Consider the following 16,328-nt stretch of genomic DNA (forward strand, 5'->3'; position numbering starts at 1 on the left):
ACACTGAGGCAAACTGAAGCTGGATGAAAATAGTCTAGGCAGAAATTCAGTTCTCTAATGGATTTGCAAGGAGAATGAGCCTGAGTGTGGTCAACAACCTTCAGGGTTCCCCATTGACCACTCCAGGATCAATCCTTCCATCCCTCTACATGGTGCAAAGAAGCCCTTCCCTTCTCCCTTTCCTCCAATAGCAAATGTGGCAACTGCTGCCACATGGTGCAAAGAAGCCCTTCCCTTCTCCCTTTCCTCCAATAGCAAATGTGGCAACTTTTCTGCCCTTGTTTTCAAGGCAGGACCAAAGGACCACCTCTCTCTTATCTCAGGAAGGTGACATTATCCTGGAGATCTGGGAACTGCTCTTAGTCAAAGAGTTACAGTGCAATACTATCCTGATAACAAACATACTGCAGGATCCAAAGCTATGTTAACCTAAATCCTGCAAAGCGGAAAAGAAGGAAGATGTAGGAGATGTCCAGACTGAGCCTGAGGGAGGGGTTAAACACATCATCATTCTTGAGTCCCTTTGCTCCCACAATTCCATTGACTCTTACCTACTGCCAGTTTGTTTTGAACCTTAGTAGTTCAGATTCTTGTAAAGAGTTTAAGCTTGCAATAAATCTTATATACATTTGAACTGTCTGAATTTCTTGATTTCCACACTTGACAGAAGAGCAGTATTTCCATTCTCCTCTTTTGGGAGGGAGGGAGGGAAGGAGGGAGGGAGGGAGGAGGGAGGGAGGGAGGGAGGGAGGAAGGAAGGAAGGAAGGAAGGAAGGAAGGAAGGAAGGAAGGAAGGAAGGAAGGAAGGAAATGGATGACTAACAATGGCTAAAATATGTATCAGTCCCTTCTTAAGAATCAAGAGGTTATGGATCCTGTAAATCCATATCCTATATAAATAAATTTTCTGGACCACTCTCAAAGTGGGTAGAACTCAGCTAAACTAACATCCAATATAACAAATACTGGAAAAAAACTTGTTATATTTTTTCAGAGAATTCAGTTTAGATTTTTCAACTCTGAAGGTCAGCTTCTCCCTCTGGCACTGATGGAAGAAATTGCATAGAATTGCAGCCTAAAGAATATTAGGAAACAAGCAGATTGAATATCAAGAAATAAGCACACCTGCAAATTAAACATAATACCTTGGTTTATTATTTATTTACTAACAAACTATTTAATCAACTATTTTAATATCTAGTTCTTGGCCAAATCACACATTCTCATGACTGTTGGCAAGAGATTCACTGAAAGCCACTAGGGAACTTTTGCCAACTTTTGCCTCTCTACTCAAAAATCTGTTGAGAGTAATTCAATATGTTCTACTCAACTGTTAGTTTTGGGATACTTCCTTTTATTTGCCTCAACCAACAGTCTCCAAACTTGACAACTTTAAGAACTGGCAGGGCTGGCTGAGGAATTCTAGGAATTGAAGTCCACAAGTCTTAAAGTTGCCATGTTTGGAGATCCTTGGCCTAAACCACTTCTGTCCATAAAGCCATCTTAAAGCAGAAAAGATTTTGTACCTACCATATTGAAAGCCTACCTTAAATAGCTAATTTGGAATAATATTGAACAGCTAAAAGCATTGGAACCAGTGAACAGTTGGATGGGAGGGCATGAAGAATTATAGGTTAGACAGAGAAGTTAATGTAAAAAATCCTAGAAAAAAAATCAAACTGATCTTGTATTATTATTGAAAAAGAAAATTACAGTTACCAGAAAAAAAAAACACAACCTGAGAAAGACTTCATATTTTTAAGACTTAAAAACTGATTACTTGTCTTGTGAGTTTTTTACCCATCACTACAATGTTTAGGAATACGCAGCCACCATTTGCCATCAAAATCACAATCTATACCTCATTATTGGCAGGGGCAAAAAAAATAATAGCATAGTGATTCACTGCTAAATATTTCTAAATGTTTAAAGTGGGTGATAACTGATCTTTGCTGAATACCCACGCTGAATCCATCTCTGGTATGTGTGGATTGCATTGATGGAATTAGCAATAAGTTTAGCTATTTTCAACATGAGCAAGGCTTTTTTTGTCATAGAACACACTGGAACGGAGTTCTGGCATCTTTTTTCAACGGATTTTCCAGAGTGGCATTCTTTTCCTATTGTTTCCTTTCCTATCCTCATTTGTTTTTGAAAATGCCCCGCTGGTGATATGGTGCAAGCGGGGTCCCCTCTGGCGCTGTCTGCCTCCTCTAGAAAGAGCCATGAGGCATCAGAGCACCACAACCAGAGCGTGGCTTGATTGGTTGGGTCGGACCATGTGGTGTGGAACAGATGGTGGCAGTGGGAGACACATAAACATGGAGGCCACCTTTCACGAGAGTGTGAGTGAGCCTTTTGCCTTCCCTTACAGAAGGTGGGGTGTGTGAGAGGTTAAAAAGAGGTGAAGTGAGAGAAAAGAAAGGTGGCTGGCATGGAAGCTTGCCTGACAGTGAAACTGTGCTGTTTCAGTTCCTTGGGTAGTTCAAAGGCTGGGATGTCTACAAAAATCTCTTTTTAGTCTTTTATACTTTATATTCAAACTGCTGAGGGGAAAAATAAGAATAAAGCCAATGTCTTGTGATTTGGAGGTATTATTACTAATATATATTAATTATGTATTGGTCAGATGTAAAGGTAGGCCTACAGTATGAGGTTTAATCAGATCTATTTATTAAATTGGGTTTAACTTAAAGGTAAATTAAAAGTAATCTGTTCACTGACAAAGTTTCAACTTTAATTTAATTTAATTTAAGTCCATATCTATATTAAACTCCAAATGTAATTTTTTCCACCTTGTTTGACAACTTCTTAAAAATAATTCAGTCTTTTACAAGCAACCAAATTTTGTTTTATTGGGCCAATTTCATTCCACATAGAAAGCTGACATTTCCACTCATTCAACTGAAAGGGTATGCCAGTGGTAAATGTCCCAAAAGATTAATAAAATGCCTTCTTGTAATTTAAAGCCACACAGTGCATGATAACATTAATAGTATTAACTTACCTTGAAATCCTAGTCTTTTAGATACACTAAAAATGGAAAGGTTTTTTTTTTCAACTACAAAGGTAAACCTTGTAGGGTAGGCAAGGCGGGTTGTATGACGTGTGTGAGTTCCAGCACCTTTTTTTGTTTGTTTGTTTACAAAAAAAGCACTGAGCATGAGTATGAAGAAAATGGAATTGTACCTTGGTTGTGACAGGCTGCTTGAGGTGGGCAGGCTAAATAATGGGAAGGCTACATTGGATTCCTTGATTTCTCACTCTGGCTTTGCATATTTTTAAAAAGCCATGCAGAAGAAAAGTTACAAAGAGGAGTAGCAAGTTGACTAGAGCTGAATATTGGAATAATTCTGTGTACCCATATGTTGATCATTAACCAAAATAAGGCATCTCCCTCTCTTCTGCTTTCCTGCTTTTCTCTATATTTTTTAGATAAAATTAGCCACTCGGGCATCCCACAAATTGGGCAATATTGTCTCAGTCCGCAACATCAAGCTGCTAATACAATCAGATCAATTACCCTTTGTCTTCCGCTCAGTAAGATTGCTTCCCTTAAGGATTTTTACTTCCTGGCCTTAATAATAAATCACAGTACGCTTGGAAGTTTGATTATCCAAATCTAGAGGAAACTTCTGTTTAAATGGTAGAAAAAGGTATATATAAGGCTAAAAGTAAATGCTTTTTTAAAAACAACAACAAATTTAGATTCATAACAAATGAAGATTATTGCAGGAGAAAGTTTCTCACTATATGTTTATAAGGAATGTTGTACAAAACATAGTGCATTGGCTTTGTCTAAACATTACTTAGGTGCAAATACACAAATATATTTAAAAAAACAAGGTGCATACTTTACAACATAACTTACAGTACTATAAATATAGTTTATATACATGTTAACATATTTTAAATCATGATCTTCATACATACATACATATATATCTATATCTATATAAAGACTATTCAGTGCTTTAAGTTTATTATGAATCTGCACTTTACATGAATATTTGCATTGTTAATCCAATAGCAAATAAATTCCCAGTCCAGAGGCTTTAGTAACCTTTTAATTTTAGGCTACTGTAGAGGGATTTCTCCTCCTCTTTGATCAATGCCGTTGGTGTTCCTTCAGTGTAAGTGTTGCTTTTTCATTTAAACTGTTCAGCGGGTCCTAAAAGAGGGGCTGCAATGGAATGACAGCAGGGTGCGGGGACAGAAGGGAGGGGAAAAGAGTGTGTGGCAAAGGAGGAAAAGCCAAATGGCTTGAGTGGAGAATCGATGCCGGGATGACCGGCAACTGGGGGGGCCCAACTATGGCTGTGTGGCCCGTAGGGCATAGCCTCGGCCCAAGTGATAAATGAGGTAAAGGGACTCGTGAAAGAGCTGGGACCTGGGAAAGAAATTGCTGGTGAGGCTGAAGGACCTTAAACGTAGTTGCAGTGGCAGCTGCGGCAGCTGCGGCTGCCGCCGCATGCTGCTGAAGAACAGTGTGGTGGATCATGGTGACAGAGGTAGAACAGAGAGGCTGTTGCTGCAAGGGGAGGGGCGGGAGAGGAGCACCGGAAGGTTGGAGTGCAGCTGGAGGAAAAGTCAGTTTCATCTTACTCGCCAACATGTTTTGCTGGATGATCTGATGGTAGGCCTCCAGCTGCAGATCCTTGAATTTGTCATGGTTTTCATTGGGCAAGAGCAGAGCATGTTCAGGGAAGGCGAATGGAGTGAGGATCTGTTCTGTGGTTAAGAAAGCATGGCTGTTCATGTGGGTTTCCTTCAGGTGCATAGGAGGCATACTGTTCAATATATCCGGGCCGTACCTCAGCCACTCATTGGCCGATGGGTTTCGCTTCTCCTGTGGTGGAGTCTCAGCAACCTCATCAGGACACAGAAAGCCTTTAGGGGGAGATTGGTTTGGATTTCTTTCAAAGGTGGACATTTTAAGGGAAGCCTGGATTTCAGGGGCATTCTCATTTTTTTGTTTTTGTCCTTCCAGCACATCCTTGGATTTCCCTGGTGTCGAAATGCTATGTTCAATAACAGGAGAAACAGAATATGTGGGTTCTTTCAGACAGGGAGTATGCTCCGAGATGGGACAGTTTGAGTCTTGGATATTTTCTGATGAAACTAGATGTTCAGATGGGGAATCTGTTTGACTTCCGACTGGCTGCATTTTGTTTTCTATGCTTTTTGCATAATCTGCACTGGAATGGGAACTCATTTGCTCTGGATTTTCTTCAGTTAGTTTATTGGGAGAATCCTCAAACTTCACAACTTCTGTTGAAGATCTAACACTGATATTCTTCCCTGGTCTCCTCTCTATAAATATATCATGAATCCTTATTCTTTTTCTCCTTCGTTTCCGTTTTGGCTTACAAGATACTACTAATTTGTCTAGCTGCCTGAAATTCTCTTCTGAAAAACATGTTTGTGCCGCTGAACTTTCATCTGAAGAATAAGAGTGGGTAGGATATCTTCGCTTTCTGTGGGATCTTTCTGGTTCATCAATGACAGAATTGTAGGCTCTTTTTGTAGGTTGTGACTGACTTGTGTATTTTTTATCTGGATAATGGCTTAGATGTTTATGGTCTGTGCTACTGCATTGTCTTGTGGCAGTCCAATTACAAAGTGGTCTAGAATAAACTGAATTGCATTTTCCAGAATTAGATCCTGCTTTGTTTGATTGTCTCTGAGAGATTGGTTTGCTCTTTGTCCATAAATGATTAGAATTAATGCAACAATTCCTATTGTCATTTGTATTACAAATGGTCTGAGGACCTTGATTCCTATGGACATGCGTAATTATAGATATAGTACCGGGATAATCATTGTCCTCCTTCTCAGGAATTTTGTCTGCTTCCTCTAATTGTTCCAAAACTGAATCTCCTAACTGACTTTCATTTACGCCTTGTTCCAAGGTACTATGAAGTTTCTGATGTTTATCAATTTCAGTAAACCGCTGTTCAGTTACTGGAGAAATTTTAGCAGTGAACTCAGTCATTTCCTCATAATGATGATAGCATTGCTTTCTCCTCCTTTTCCTTTTCCTATTCCTATAACATCTTTTTTCATGTGTCCTTTTGTTCCAGCCTTTGTTTTCTTGTTCATCGGCAGACTTGAGAATGTTTTGATGTGTTTCATTTTTCCCAGTTGACTGTGAAGGATCTAAGGATAATTCATCTTGTTTTTTTTCAAGATTACAGCTCTCTGTTGAAGAAATCGGTGCTGCAGCTGCACAATCAGTATTCTTTGAAAGAGATTCATTTGGATGGTTGCAGTCCAAATCCTGGCTAGCTTCAATCTTCTGGGTTGAATTGGGAATATTTGATTGCTGTTTATTTTTCTCCAGGGACTCACTTGATTTTGATGACCGGAAGTCAAAACATAAAGGATTACAACTGTATGAAATAGATGGCTCTGTGTTTGTGTAAAGTAACATTTCACATGGCCACTGAAGGACGGTGTATCCATGTTTGTTAAGTACGGGAACAAATGGCTCACAAAGACTTTTTGATGGAATTTGTTTATTAGGCAGAGTTCTAATTTCCTCTTCAGAATTAGCTGGAATTGGTCCATCAGGTATGCATTCTTTAATTTCGACTTCAGAAGTAACTGAATCATTGCTAATGTTTGGATCATTTTCTTCTTGGGGATTGTGCTGTGATAAATGTTCTTCATTCACAGGTAGGACTACACTTTTGTTTCCCATGGGTTCATTACCACTGCATTCCACAGGAAGGGTTTGGCTCCCCAAAGGTCCCTTGGTTAGCATTTCATCAGGTAATGCTGCAGAATCTACCTCCGTGCCACAGCTGTCTGAATCAACAAACCCATGCCCCTTTAAATGAGAAACAGGGTGCCTCAGTTCTGGGGATGGCTGTATCCCATTTCCTTCAGTGGGTGGTCCATTTGAATCTTGTGCTGGGATTGACTCTGCATTGTCAACTTCATGTTTCTCCATCAGTGGAGCAATGGAAATAGGTTTCTCTTCAAAAGACAAGGCTATTTCTTCTGTTGATGAGACTGGAAGATTCCCAGGCCCAGGAACAAACCGGCTTCTTCGACTAACTCCATGTTCAGTTGATGTTTCATCGTTATATTCATAGAAAGCAGCAGCTGATGATTCTAGTTTGATGGATGCTTTTTTGGGAAATGCAAAAGAAAACCCTACTTTATGTCCATGGAGTCCCTGGACTTGATCTCCAAGCTTAATGTCTGGTCCACTGTTAGTTGGCGTTTCAGGAATCAGTGGCACAACAGATGCAACATCGCTAGTAGCTTTCGAACTGTGCAACAGGGCAAAGTTGAAATCTTGTTCCTTTTTGACAGAGTCAATGAGACCGCATTGAGGAATGTTGTTAAAATTATCTCGGACCATAACTGTGGTGGATCTGAACATAGGACCACTTCCTGGAGCACTGAAACAAAACAGAACAAAATCTTTCTATCAGTACAAATCATACTGAATTCAAATGCATGAGAAATGTTCAACTAACAATGCAGCAATAATGTTTTCTTATTTTTTTTAAAAAAAAATTAACAATTTTAGAGGCAAAACTAGACATGCTGTATACAGATAATCCTTGATTTACAATCATTTCTTCAGTGACAGTCTGAAAATATGGCAGGGCTGAATAAAGAAACAAGACTGGCTGCCAAAGGTATAGTCATCACAGCAACCCTACAGTCACATGACCAAAATTTGGGCGGTTGGCAGCCTACTTGAAGTTAGGACCACAAGGACATGAATCCCCTCACCTATGCCTTTTCAGTCCCCTGCACTGTCATCCTTGCTGCCCTGGTTGACTATAGACTATAGACTATTAACTCCTGCCGATAACTAAGCTTACCCAGCCTGTCCTTTTATGGGACAACTGTGCATTGCATGAGGCTTTCTTCCCAAGGTTGTACATGATGGCTTCCTCATGAAACCTGGGGAAGTTTCTTCATAGGACCAGAACTGCCTCATGAAGGACCAGGGCAGGAGCAACAAGGACAACAGCAGGAGCCATAAGATGGAGGGATAGAATGTGAAGTGGCAGGAGTTGGGGCGCAGGGCAGTGAGGGCAGTTGGGCTGCTGTTTGTACCATGCTGTTAGAGCCTTCTTGGATGCTGTGGCTTTGCACCATGCTATTTGGTCTTCCTGGGATGCTGCAGCTTTGCTTCATGCTGTTGGGGTTGCTATTGTGCTGTGTAGTGGGGACTTCCCAGAGCATGGTGACTTTGTACAACCTGGCTGGGCTGGGGGGGGGAGGCTTTTTACTATGCTGTAACTTGGAACTTTCTTTGCAACTCCAGAGTTTGGCATGCCAAGAAACACATGAGCCACAGCATGGCAAGAAGCCCCAGACCTGTGCAGTTCTGCGCCTGCTTGCCACTCTGCAAAGAAAGGTTCAGGTGGTCAAAAGAGCAACAGATGGGGAGGGAAGATAGTGGGTGGGTGGAGTCAGAGACAATCCCTTCCCTTCTCTTAGCTTGAGGCTGGGAGGGACCAAGCCTGGAATGGCTTGACTTGGGATGGGTCCTCAGCTAATGACCTATGGAATTAGCTTAATAATAGTGATGGTGAGTGCAGGGGTTGCTGTTGCTAAGTGACATCACATTGATGACTGCATCGGTTAGCGATGGAAATTCCAGCTTCAATTGTGGTGATAAATGGAGGACTAGCTGTATTGACATTTTTTTTTTATTTCTAAAGTGTTGTATTCAAACTTTCCTTTGGCTTTTACAGAGTAGTTGCTAGTAATTTATAACTTCTGTCACCAGCAGTGTTAATTCTTCATACAGCAGAGCACAAATTGCTTTTCAACATTTGTGGGCCGAGAAGCTGGGGACAGAAAAGTGGATAAGAAGATAAGAGCAGTCCTGCTGTGACAGGCCAAACCCATTTATTCAGAATTTTGTTTCTCAAAGAGGCTTATTTGATGCTGCTTTCAAGTAGGAGATGGAATCCTACCCTTCTACCATCATTGTCCCCCCTGCACTGATATTTGGAAGCGAGGTCCCTTTCGCCCTTAAATAACACTGAGATTTCAAGACTAATAATTCACTAGGAATCTATCCTCCATGAATTTATCCACTCCTCTTTTAAATGTCAGGTTGAAACGATTTCCACAAATTATGTGTTCTAAGAAGAAGTGTTTTCTTTTATCTGTTTTCAGTCTCCTTCATTGGAATGGCTCCTGTCTCTAGTGTTTAGAGAAAAGGTTTTTTTTCTAATTCATTTTTAGAAATGTATTTGCATGATTCAATCCATATTAATGATTTCTCTTGTCTATCACTGTTTTTTCCAAATGAAGGAGTCCCAAACACATTAGTCTTTTCTTATACAAAATGTATTTGAGTTCCCTCTTCATTTTGGTTGCTCTTTTGTCCATTTTCCACAATTCTGTTACATTTTTTCCAAGTGTGGTTACCAGAACCGAACAGATGCAAATGCACCATAGGTAGTATTAGTGTTAGCACTTTTTTTTCAGATTTATTCCTGGTAGTCCTGGGCCTCAATGTGAATTTGTCTTCCTGGGCTGGCTAACTTCATTTTCCAATATTATTGGTGCCAACATAGATTATGTCAGCAGAATCTAGCATCTTGGTGCCACACTCTGTCCTTACAAACACCATTTAACAGCTTAACTAGACAGAATTTGATAACATTCATACCAGGCAGGCAAGTAAGTCACCATGCATTCTGCATGCCAATCACAACCCAATATGATGTCTGCATTTCTAATGATCCAATCAACCTCAGACCATATGATGAGTAAATCAGCTGCAAGGGTAAGCCCCTCATCCTCTGACCATACGCTTGGCAAGCAAGCAACACACAACACATCCACTCAAGTTTAAACATACCACTTCATTCCATTAGCTAAACAATTCTCAGTGAAGGCAACTAATCAGTTCCGCAGGCACACCAGCTGCTTTGTAAGATGCCCCTGTTTCTATTTTACTTCTTGTTCACTTGCTGTGGTTCTGAAGGTAATGCTGGCTAAGTGGACAATTTCTCCAAGGGAAAAAGTTCCACCAATGATTTTTCAAGGGCATGTATTCCCCATTCCAATAACAGGAGCATTGCCCCATAAAAGCCCAACAGGAGGAATTCCCTGATGACATTTTCTCTTGGAAATGACAGAAGGTGGTATGAATGTAACTGTAAAATTACCATATGTTACCTGTAAGAATTCCATCTCAGCCCCATATTTATTGAAATTCTCTCCACTTTTATCATAATTTCTAAGCCTTTTGTTGTGATGGTATAAGAAGTGGTAAAAATACATGTGGGAATATTTCTTTGCCCAGAAGTACGGTAATTTCCAGAGTCTGAAGATTCTTGAGCAAGATGTCCCCAATGGCTACCCCTTCTCTCATTGGAATCACCTATTCCTCATTTCTACTCTATTCTATTTCTTCTACTGTCTTATCTGTTTCCCCTGAGATCAATATATGTAACTGCCTACACTTAGCCAGCATTCCCTATTTTCTGCAAATATATTAAGATAACAAATAATTCTGGGAACTATACTCCACATAACCTAAGCTCCAATAAATTGTAGAAAAGGACACTGAATGAGAGTGAATGGATTTTATCTTGCTTTCTCCCCCCCCCCTTATGACTCTTATGACTAGTCAGATTGAGGAGTACTAATAGTTAAGACGATCCCACTTACAGCCTTCTTGAGCTATGGATTTTGGTAATTGTCCACTGATGTCTCACCTTAAAACCCTGATCAACATCAGAATTTCTGTTAGATAAAACCTTCATATATGAACTATTATCTAACTTGTTTTCTCCCTCTTAGAATTTTTAAGATTATCCCTGCATTAAATATTATCAAAGTTTCTGGAACATAGATCAATGTGTGCAACTGCTTGACATTTTATGTTACTTCTAGTTGCACTCTACATTCCTCACAAAGAACCCCTGCTGTTAACTGGCTTGAGGGATTTTGACATAAATAATATGTATTAATATTTATTGTGGTAAAGAGAATTACAGTTTTAAAAAGAAAGAAATATAACATGGATCTAATAAAACTTTTACCACACAGAAGAGTGTGCTGAAAAATATTCAGGTATTCCACTCAGTCTCATTAATTTGTTAGGTCACATTTCTTTCCATGCAAAAATTCTGTTTCCTGGAAAACTGAGCACCCATTTAGTTGTTGAATCGTTCATTTGGTCTAATGTACCCATCTTTTATGGAACATGCATTGTGATTCCAGTCTACATTTAACTACTAGCTCCATCCCTTATATCTGGGCAAATTACAGTACTAGCCAATTACAGTATCTGCAAGCTACAAGGACAGAATAACAATTGAGCATTTTCCATAGGCTTTTTGGGTTAGAAAAAGATAGGATTTGTCTTAAATTTCACTTCTGGATCTGAAATGATACTGCCAAGACCAATTAGAGGCAGCTTCAAAACTAGGGGATGGAAGCTGCACAACTTATGAGCTCAGATGGTATTCTCGTTCAACCTTTCAATCTGTGAAAAGAGGACTGGATAAGGAAAGAAGAATATAGAAAATGGTTGACTGCCTGTCAAAATGATGTCTATGGGAAGGATGGGGTTTTCAGGATCATGATCAGCATTTTGGGATGGTAAACTAATGTCATGAAATTATTGTATTTCACAAGGAGTAGTAATAATGTTTGGTTGCAGAATGTGAGATTCTTGAGGATGAGTTCCTCAGAGCATGGGGGGAGAAGAAAACTCTGATGAAAACTTCAGCTCTTTGATGAGGCATCAAATGAGCCCCCACAAGTGTCCTCTGGGCAATGATGATGTGATGATGATGGTGCTCCATCACCGGAGATTTTTAAGAAGGGACTGGACAGCCACTTGTCTGGAATGGTATAAGATCTTCTGCTTGAGTAGGGGGGTTGGACTAGAAGACCTCCACAGCAACTCTATTATTCTGTTGTTCTGTTAATCTGTCATCAGCTAACACGTTCAACCTAGAAGCGGCTTGAATGGTGCCTTCAATATGAACTGGATCGGGACTTATACCCTCTTGAAGAAAATGACATAAACATATGGAAGAACGCTATTCATGAGCATTTCTATATATGATATTCAATTTTTTTAAAAAAATGAAGAACATAATTAAACATCAACAATTCCAGGAAAGAAATATAATTTAATAATTGAGATCTAGAGATACAATTCTCATAATTAGCACAGAGCAAATGAAGGATGGGATTTATTAAAAGGAGGACTGAGATTGCTTGGTCCTCAACCCAGTGCTCTTCTGCCATTTCATTAATGTGTTTGAGAAAGAGGTGAAAGAAATACTTATTAGATTTTCAGAAGGTTCAGAACTGAATTAGAAAGCTAAAATAGCAGATAGAGATCTGCTAATTCAGAAAATTTTAATGGATCACAATAGGTTAGAGAAACGTAATTAAGACAACTGCAAAGCTCTTTACTTATGGAAAATATCAACTGGGCAAATATATGATGCAGAACAGGTGTGAAAAGGTTCTTGGTATTTTAGTTGCTCACCATTTGATGTGGCTGCCCCAAAGGCAAATGTAATTTTGGGCTGCCTCAACATAATTTCCAAATCATGGGAAGCAAGAGCTTCACTTTATTCTATATGGGTCAGACCTCATTACGACAGCAAGTTCTGATCCTTTTCGGGACACTTTAATAAAGATTCAGATAAGCTGAATATAGCGATCCCACTAGGATGGATAGAGCAAGTGGAATGTAAACAAAGAATGACTTGAAGGAAAAGGCAGTGTTGAGCTTTGAGACATGTAAGAGAGGATATGACAGTGTTCTTAAAATATCGGCAAGGATGTTTCACAGAAGGTCAAGACCTATTCATTCTGAAACGCAGGATGAGGAATAATTGACTTAAGTTGCAGGAAGTCAAACTTTAACTTATTAGGAAGGGGAAGCGACTCTTTGACTGTAAGAGAATTCAGCAGTAGAACCAATTACCCAGAGAAGTTGTGGGGCCTCTTTCACTGCATATATTCATGAATGTTTAATTTGGATTTTTGTTCCTAGCAGGGAGTTGGGTTTGATGGGGGTAAATGGCTCCTTCTCACTTTATGATTCTATGACAGTGTTTCCCAAACTTGACAATTTTAAGGCGTTGCTGGCTGTGGAATTCTGGGAGTTGAAGTCCACATGCCTTAAAATTGTCAAGTTTGGGAAACACTGTTCTATGGCTCTCTCTCAGGTGGCAGGGGCTCTTTAAGCCCTTTTAGAAGGAGTCTTGCTGTTGATGACGATTTCCCAGGAAGCGAACACAGCTGAATTAGCAGCCCCCATCTCTGGTGTTTTTAACTACTCTTTTGGAATGCCTGGTGTGGTAGCAATTTTAAAATGACCTTTAAACACATCCTACTAGATGCCAAAATTGTTGTGAGAATATGAGCACAGAACCTCCTGCAGTCATTTGGAACAGCTGCTTTAAGAACCACAGCTACCCTCTACCAGCCAGGCTTGCATTTTCTCTGATGTAGCGTGTAGGTCTCTTTAACTGCAGTTCTAAAACATTTATAGCAGCGTCTCAATGTATACTGTATCCCGGGGATTCAGCTTGCAATTTCAGATATGTACACACATAGGTTGATCCACTGTCCTTCACCCTCTCTGAAGTATCCCCATTAATAAATGTACCATTAAGTATAACACAATCATTAGCACAGCATGGGGAGTTGGATATGGCCCTCTAGCTGTGAGTTATTTAAAGGTTACAAAGGCTTGAGAAGCAAGAGAAAAAGGAATAATATAAAAGCCAGGCTGCAACACAACTAAAACAAAATTCTCGGTTTTAAACTGCTCAGCAGAACTCTATAAAGCTAAATATTTTTGGTGTATTAGGTTAAAAGAAGGATTTGAAGGTCACCCGTTCTAGTTACTTAGGCTCTGACTATGTAAACATTTCTGATACATTCTTTCACAGTTGTCTGACTTGGAGGAAAATAGATCATTTATCACAATTTAAAGCCATGGGTAGAAGAAAGAATGTAATCAATTAAAAGGTATTACTTTAGCTTCAGTGGAGATCCAGAGATGGAGAATGTGAAAGAAACAAGAGTTATGTTAATTAAAACTGTTGGCCCAACTGCAACCTGTAGGCAAATTCTAGAATTCTGTACTTCTCTGAAGGCTTGGGCAAAATGGCTCCCCCCCCCAAACCCCATGGTGGTCTTTTCTGTCCTAAAGAGAAGAGGCATCTGTGGGATTGGGGAGTTGCCTCAAAATGGTAGAAGACGCTGTATGCCATTGCAGCACGAGCTCCATGGTATCATGTGGATAAAATTTATATAATGTACACATACAAAAGGAATGGAATATGTATTGCTCCCCCTTAGGAAAAAAAGCCCCATGCCTGGATGTCTCTGCCAGCATGAATAGCTACTGCATTTTTCTAGTACACCAAAGAAACCCCTTCCACTAGATGCTGCCTCAACATTTACTGCACCTAGGCAATACTGCTTTTCTATAAGCCAAAGACTTTGTTTTTACACCTACAAGGCCTTCAAGATCATTAAAGAGGGCAGAATTTTAGAAGTGGACCTAGAAACAAAGGCATTGAGGTGCCTGGTCATTGACATGTTCCTGCAATGGCACAAACAATGCCTATATCAGTGGAAATAAATGCAACTAAAAGGATAAGGAATTCATGGACCCCCACATTTGGCAACCTAGATTTCATATCTATTTTGATTTTAGAAAAATGCTAAACCTACCATAGGAAATAATGGATTTGTTTTGATCATGGATAAATTATGAAATTAATTTTCTTTAGATTTTCATGTAGCAATTCTCTCTTGTTAGTGTTCCCTTTTTGGGGGGCAAGCTTGTTTTTTCAAAGGACCGTAATTTTTCCGGTCACATTTTTTGTCACCAAGGGGAAAAAATAGCCACCAGATTGTGATAGGTTCAATATTTCCATAATGAGGGCAATGGCAAAGCTGCAGCGCTTTCAAAACTATGGAAATGACATTAAAATGGCAGCCGGTCGATTTAGAGGGTGCTAAGAGGTTATGGTTTATGCTATTAGCAGTTTGAAAGTGTGGCTGCACCTCAATAAAGGATGTAAAACTTTAGAGATCTAAAAGTATGATAGAGATCAGCAACTGCAAGGCATCCCCTGTGTTCAGTTTCTACACTACAGGCTGACTTGTGTAGGTGTTACTACTTAATGTAATTAAACATTTAACTAATCATACATTTTCATAATTGTTCCCCGGTTTTTGAAGATCACCTTATGTTTATCTAATTCCAGACTGCCAAGCAGTTTGGTTATTTGAAGACTATTTTTAGGAAACATACAAGGAGCACTCCAGCAAAAGATGGAGTGAAATTATTTCCATGTTAGATCTGCTTGACATTCCAGTATTACGTCCAATTAACCCTCTCTGGGTTTAGAGCAAATGCACCAAGGAGACAAAGTGTATATGAAAAGGAAGCACATATTTCATATTCATATTTCATTCTGCAATCAGTGGCATTAAACCCTTTATTTGTGGCTGCCAGAATATCAGAATTCCAGGGTCAATTTTTGACAAACTGATGGCATGGTTTCTCACTTTTATTTCATGCAGGAGGGGAAGAAAAAAAAAAGAAACAAACATATTTTATGCTTAGCACAAGAAACATTCAAAAAAATATTCTCCAAACTTTTTAGAAAAAAAATCCTAAAAATTGTGTATCTCTGTTTATTTCTGTAACATTATTCTGCCACCAATATTTTTTTGTTTGTTTATTTACTTTGCTAAGAAAATATACTATAAAGTAGCACCTGGTACAGCAGATATGAAGTCCTTAAAAAAGAGATTCAGTACCATGATGTGTCTATTCTTACAAAGATGAGAATCATGAAAACCATGGTACTCCCTTGATACTCTATGGAAGTGAAAGTTGGATTTTAAAGGAGCAGGATAGGAACAGTACCAGCACTTTTGAATTTTGGTTTTGTAGAAGACTCCTGAGAATACCTTGGACAGCTAAGAAAACAAACTGATGGAACATCAAAAAAAGCAAACCAGGATTCTCACTCAAGGCACAAATGACCAAGTTCAAATTATTATACTTTGGACACATTATGCGAAGACCTCGTTCTCAGGAAAATGCTCTAATACTGGGAAAGGTAGAAGGAAAGAGAAGAAAAGGACAAACTACAGCAAGGTGAATGTTTAGTTACAGTTGCAGTGGGTACAGTGCTGGGACACCTGAAAGATCAGATTGGGGGATAGATCATCATGGAGAAAATCTATGTATGTGGTTGCTAGGAATCAAAAATGACTTGATGGGATATAATCAATGAGACTGGCATAGATTTTTTTTTTTCTGTAAAGGGAAGGGC

The 16,328-nt window shown here is 39.4% G+C and overlaps 1 protein-coding gene across 2 annotated transcripts in view; it reads right to left on the minus strand.

Annotated features, from left to right (window-relative positions):
- Window positions 1-3,162: 3,162 nt before the first annotated feature.
- The window catches only part of ZNF804A (zinc finger protein 804A), a 241,454-nt gene continuing 228,288 nt past the window's right edge, over window positions 3,163-16,328 (minus strand). For both annotated transcript variants that reach the window (XM_039355377.1, XM_039355379.1), the window contains exon 4: window positions 3,163-7,412. In XM_039355377.1, the coding sequence (XP_039211311.1) occupies window positions 4,172-7,412 (3,241 nt within the window). In that variant the 3' untranslated portion in view covers window positions 3,163-4,171. The remainder of the gene's footprint in view (window positions 7,413-16,328) is intronic.

This window comes from Crotalus tigris, unplaced genomic scaffold (assembly GCF_016545835.1).
Source record: "Crotalus tigris isolate CLP2741 ecotype Arizona unplaced genomic scaffold, ASM1654583v1 scf7180000018683.451868, whole genome shotgun sequence".
NCBI classification, from domain to species: Eukaryota; Metazoa; Chordata; class Lepidosauria; order Squamata; family Viperidae; genus Crotalus; species Crotalus tigris.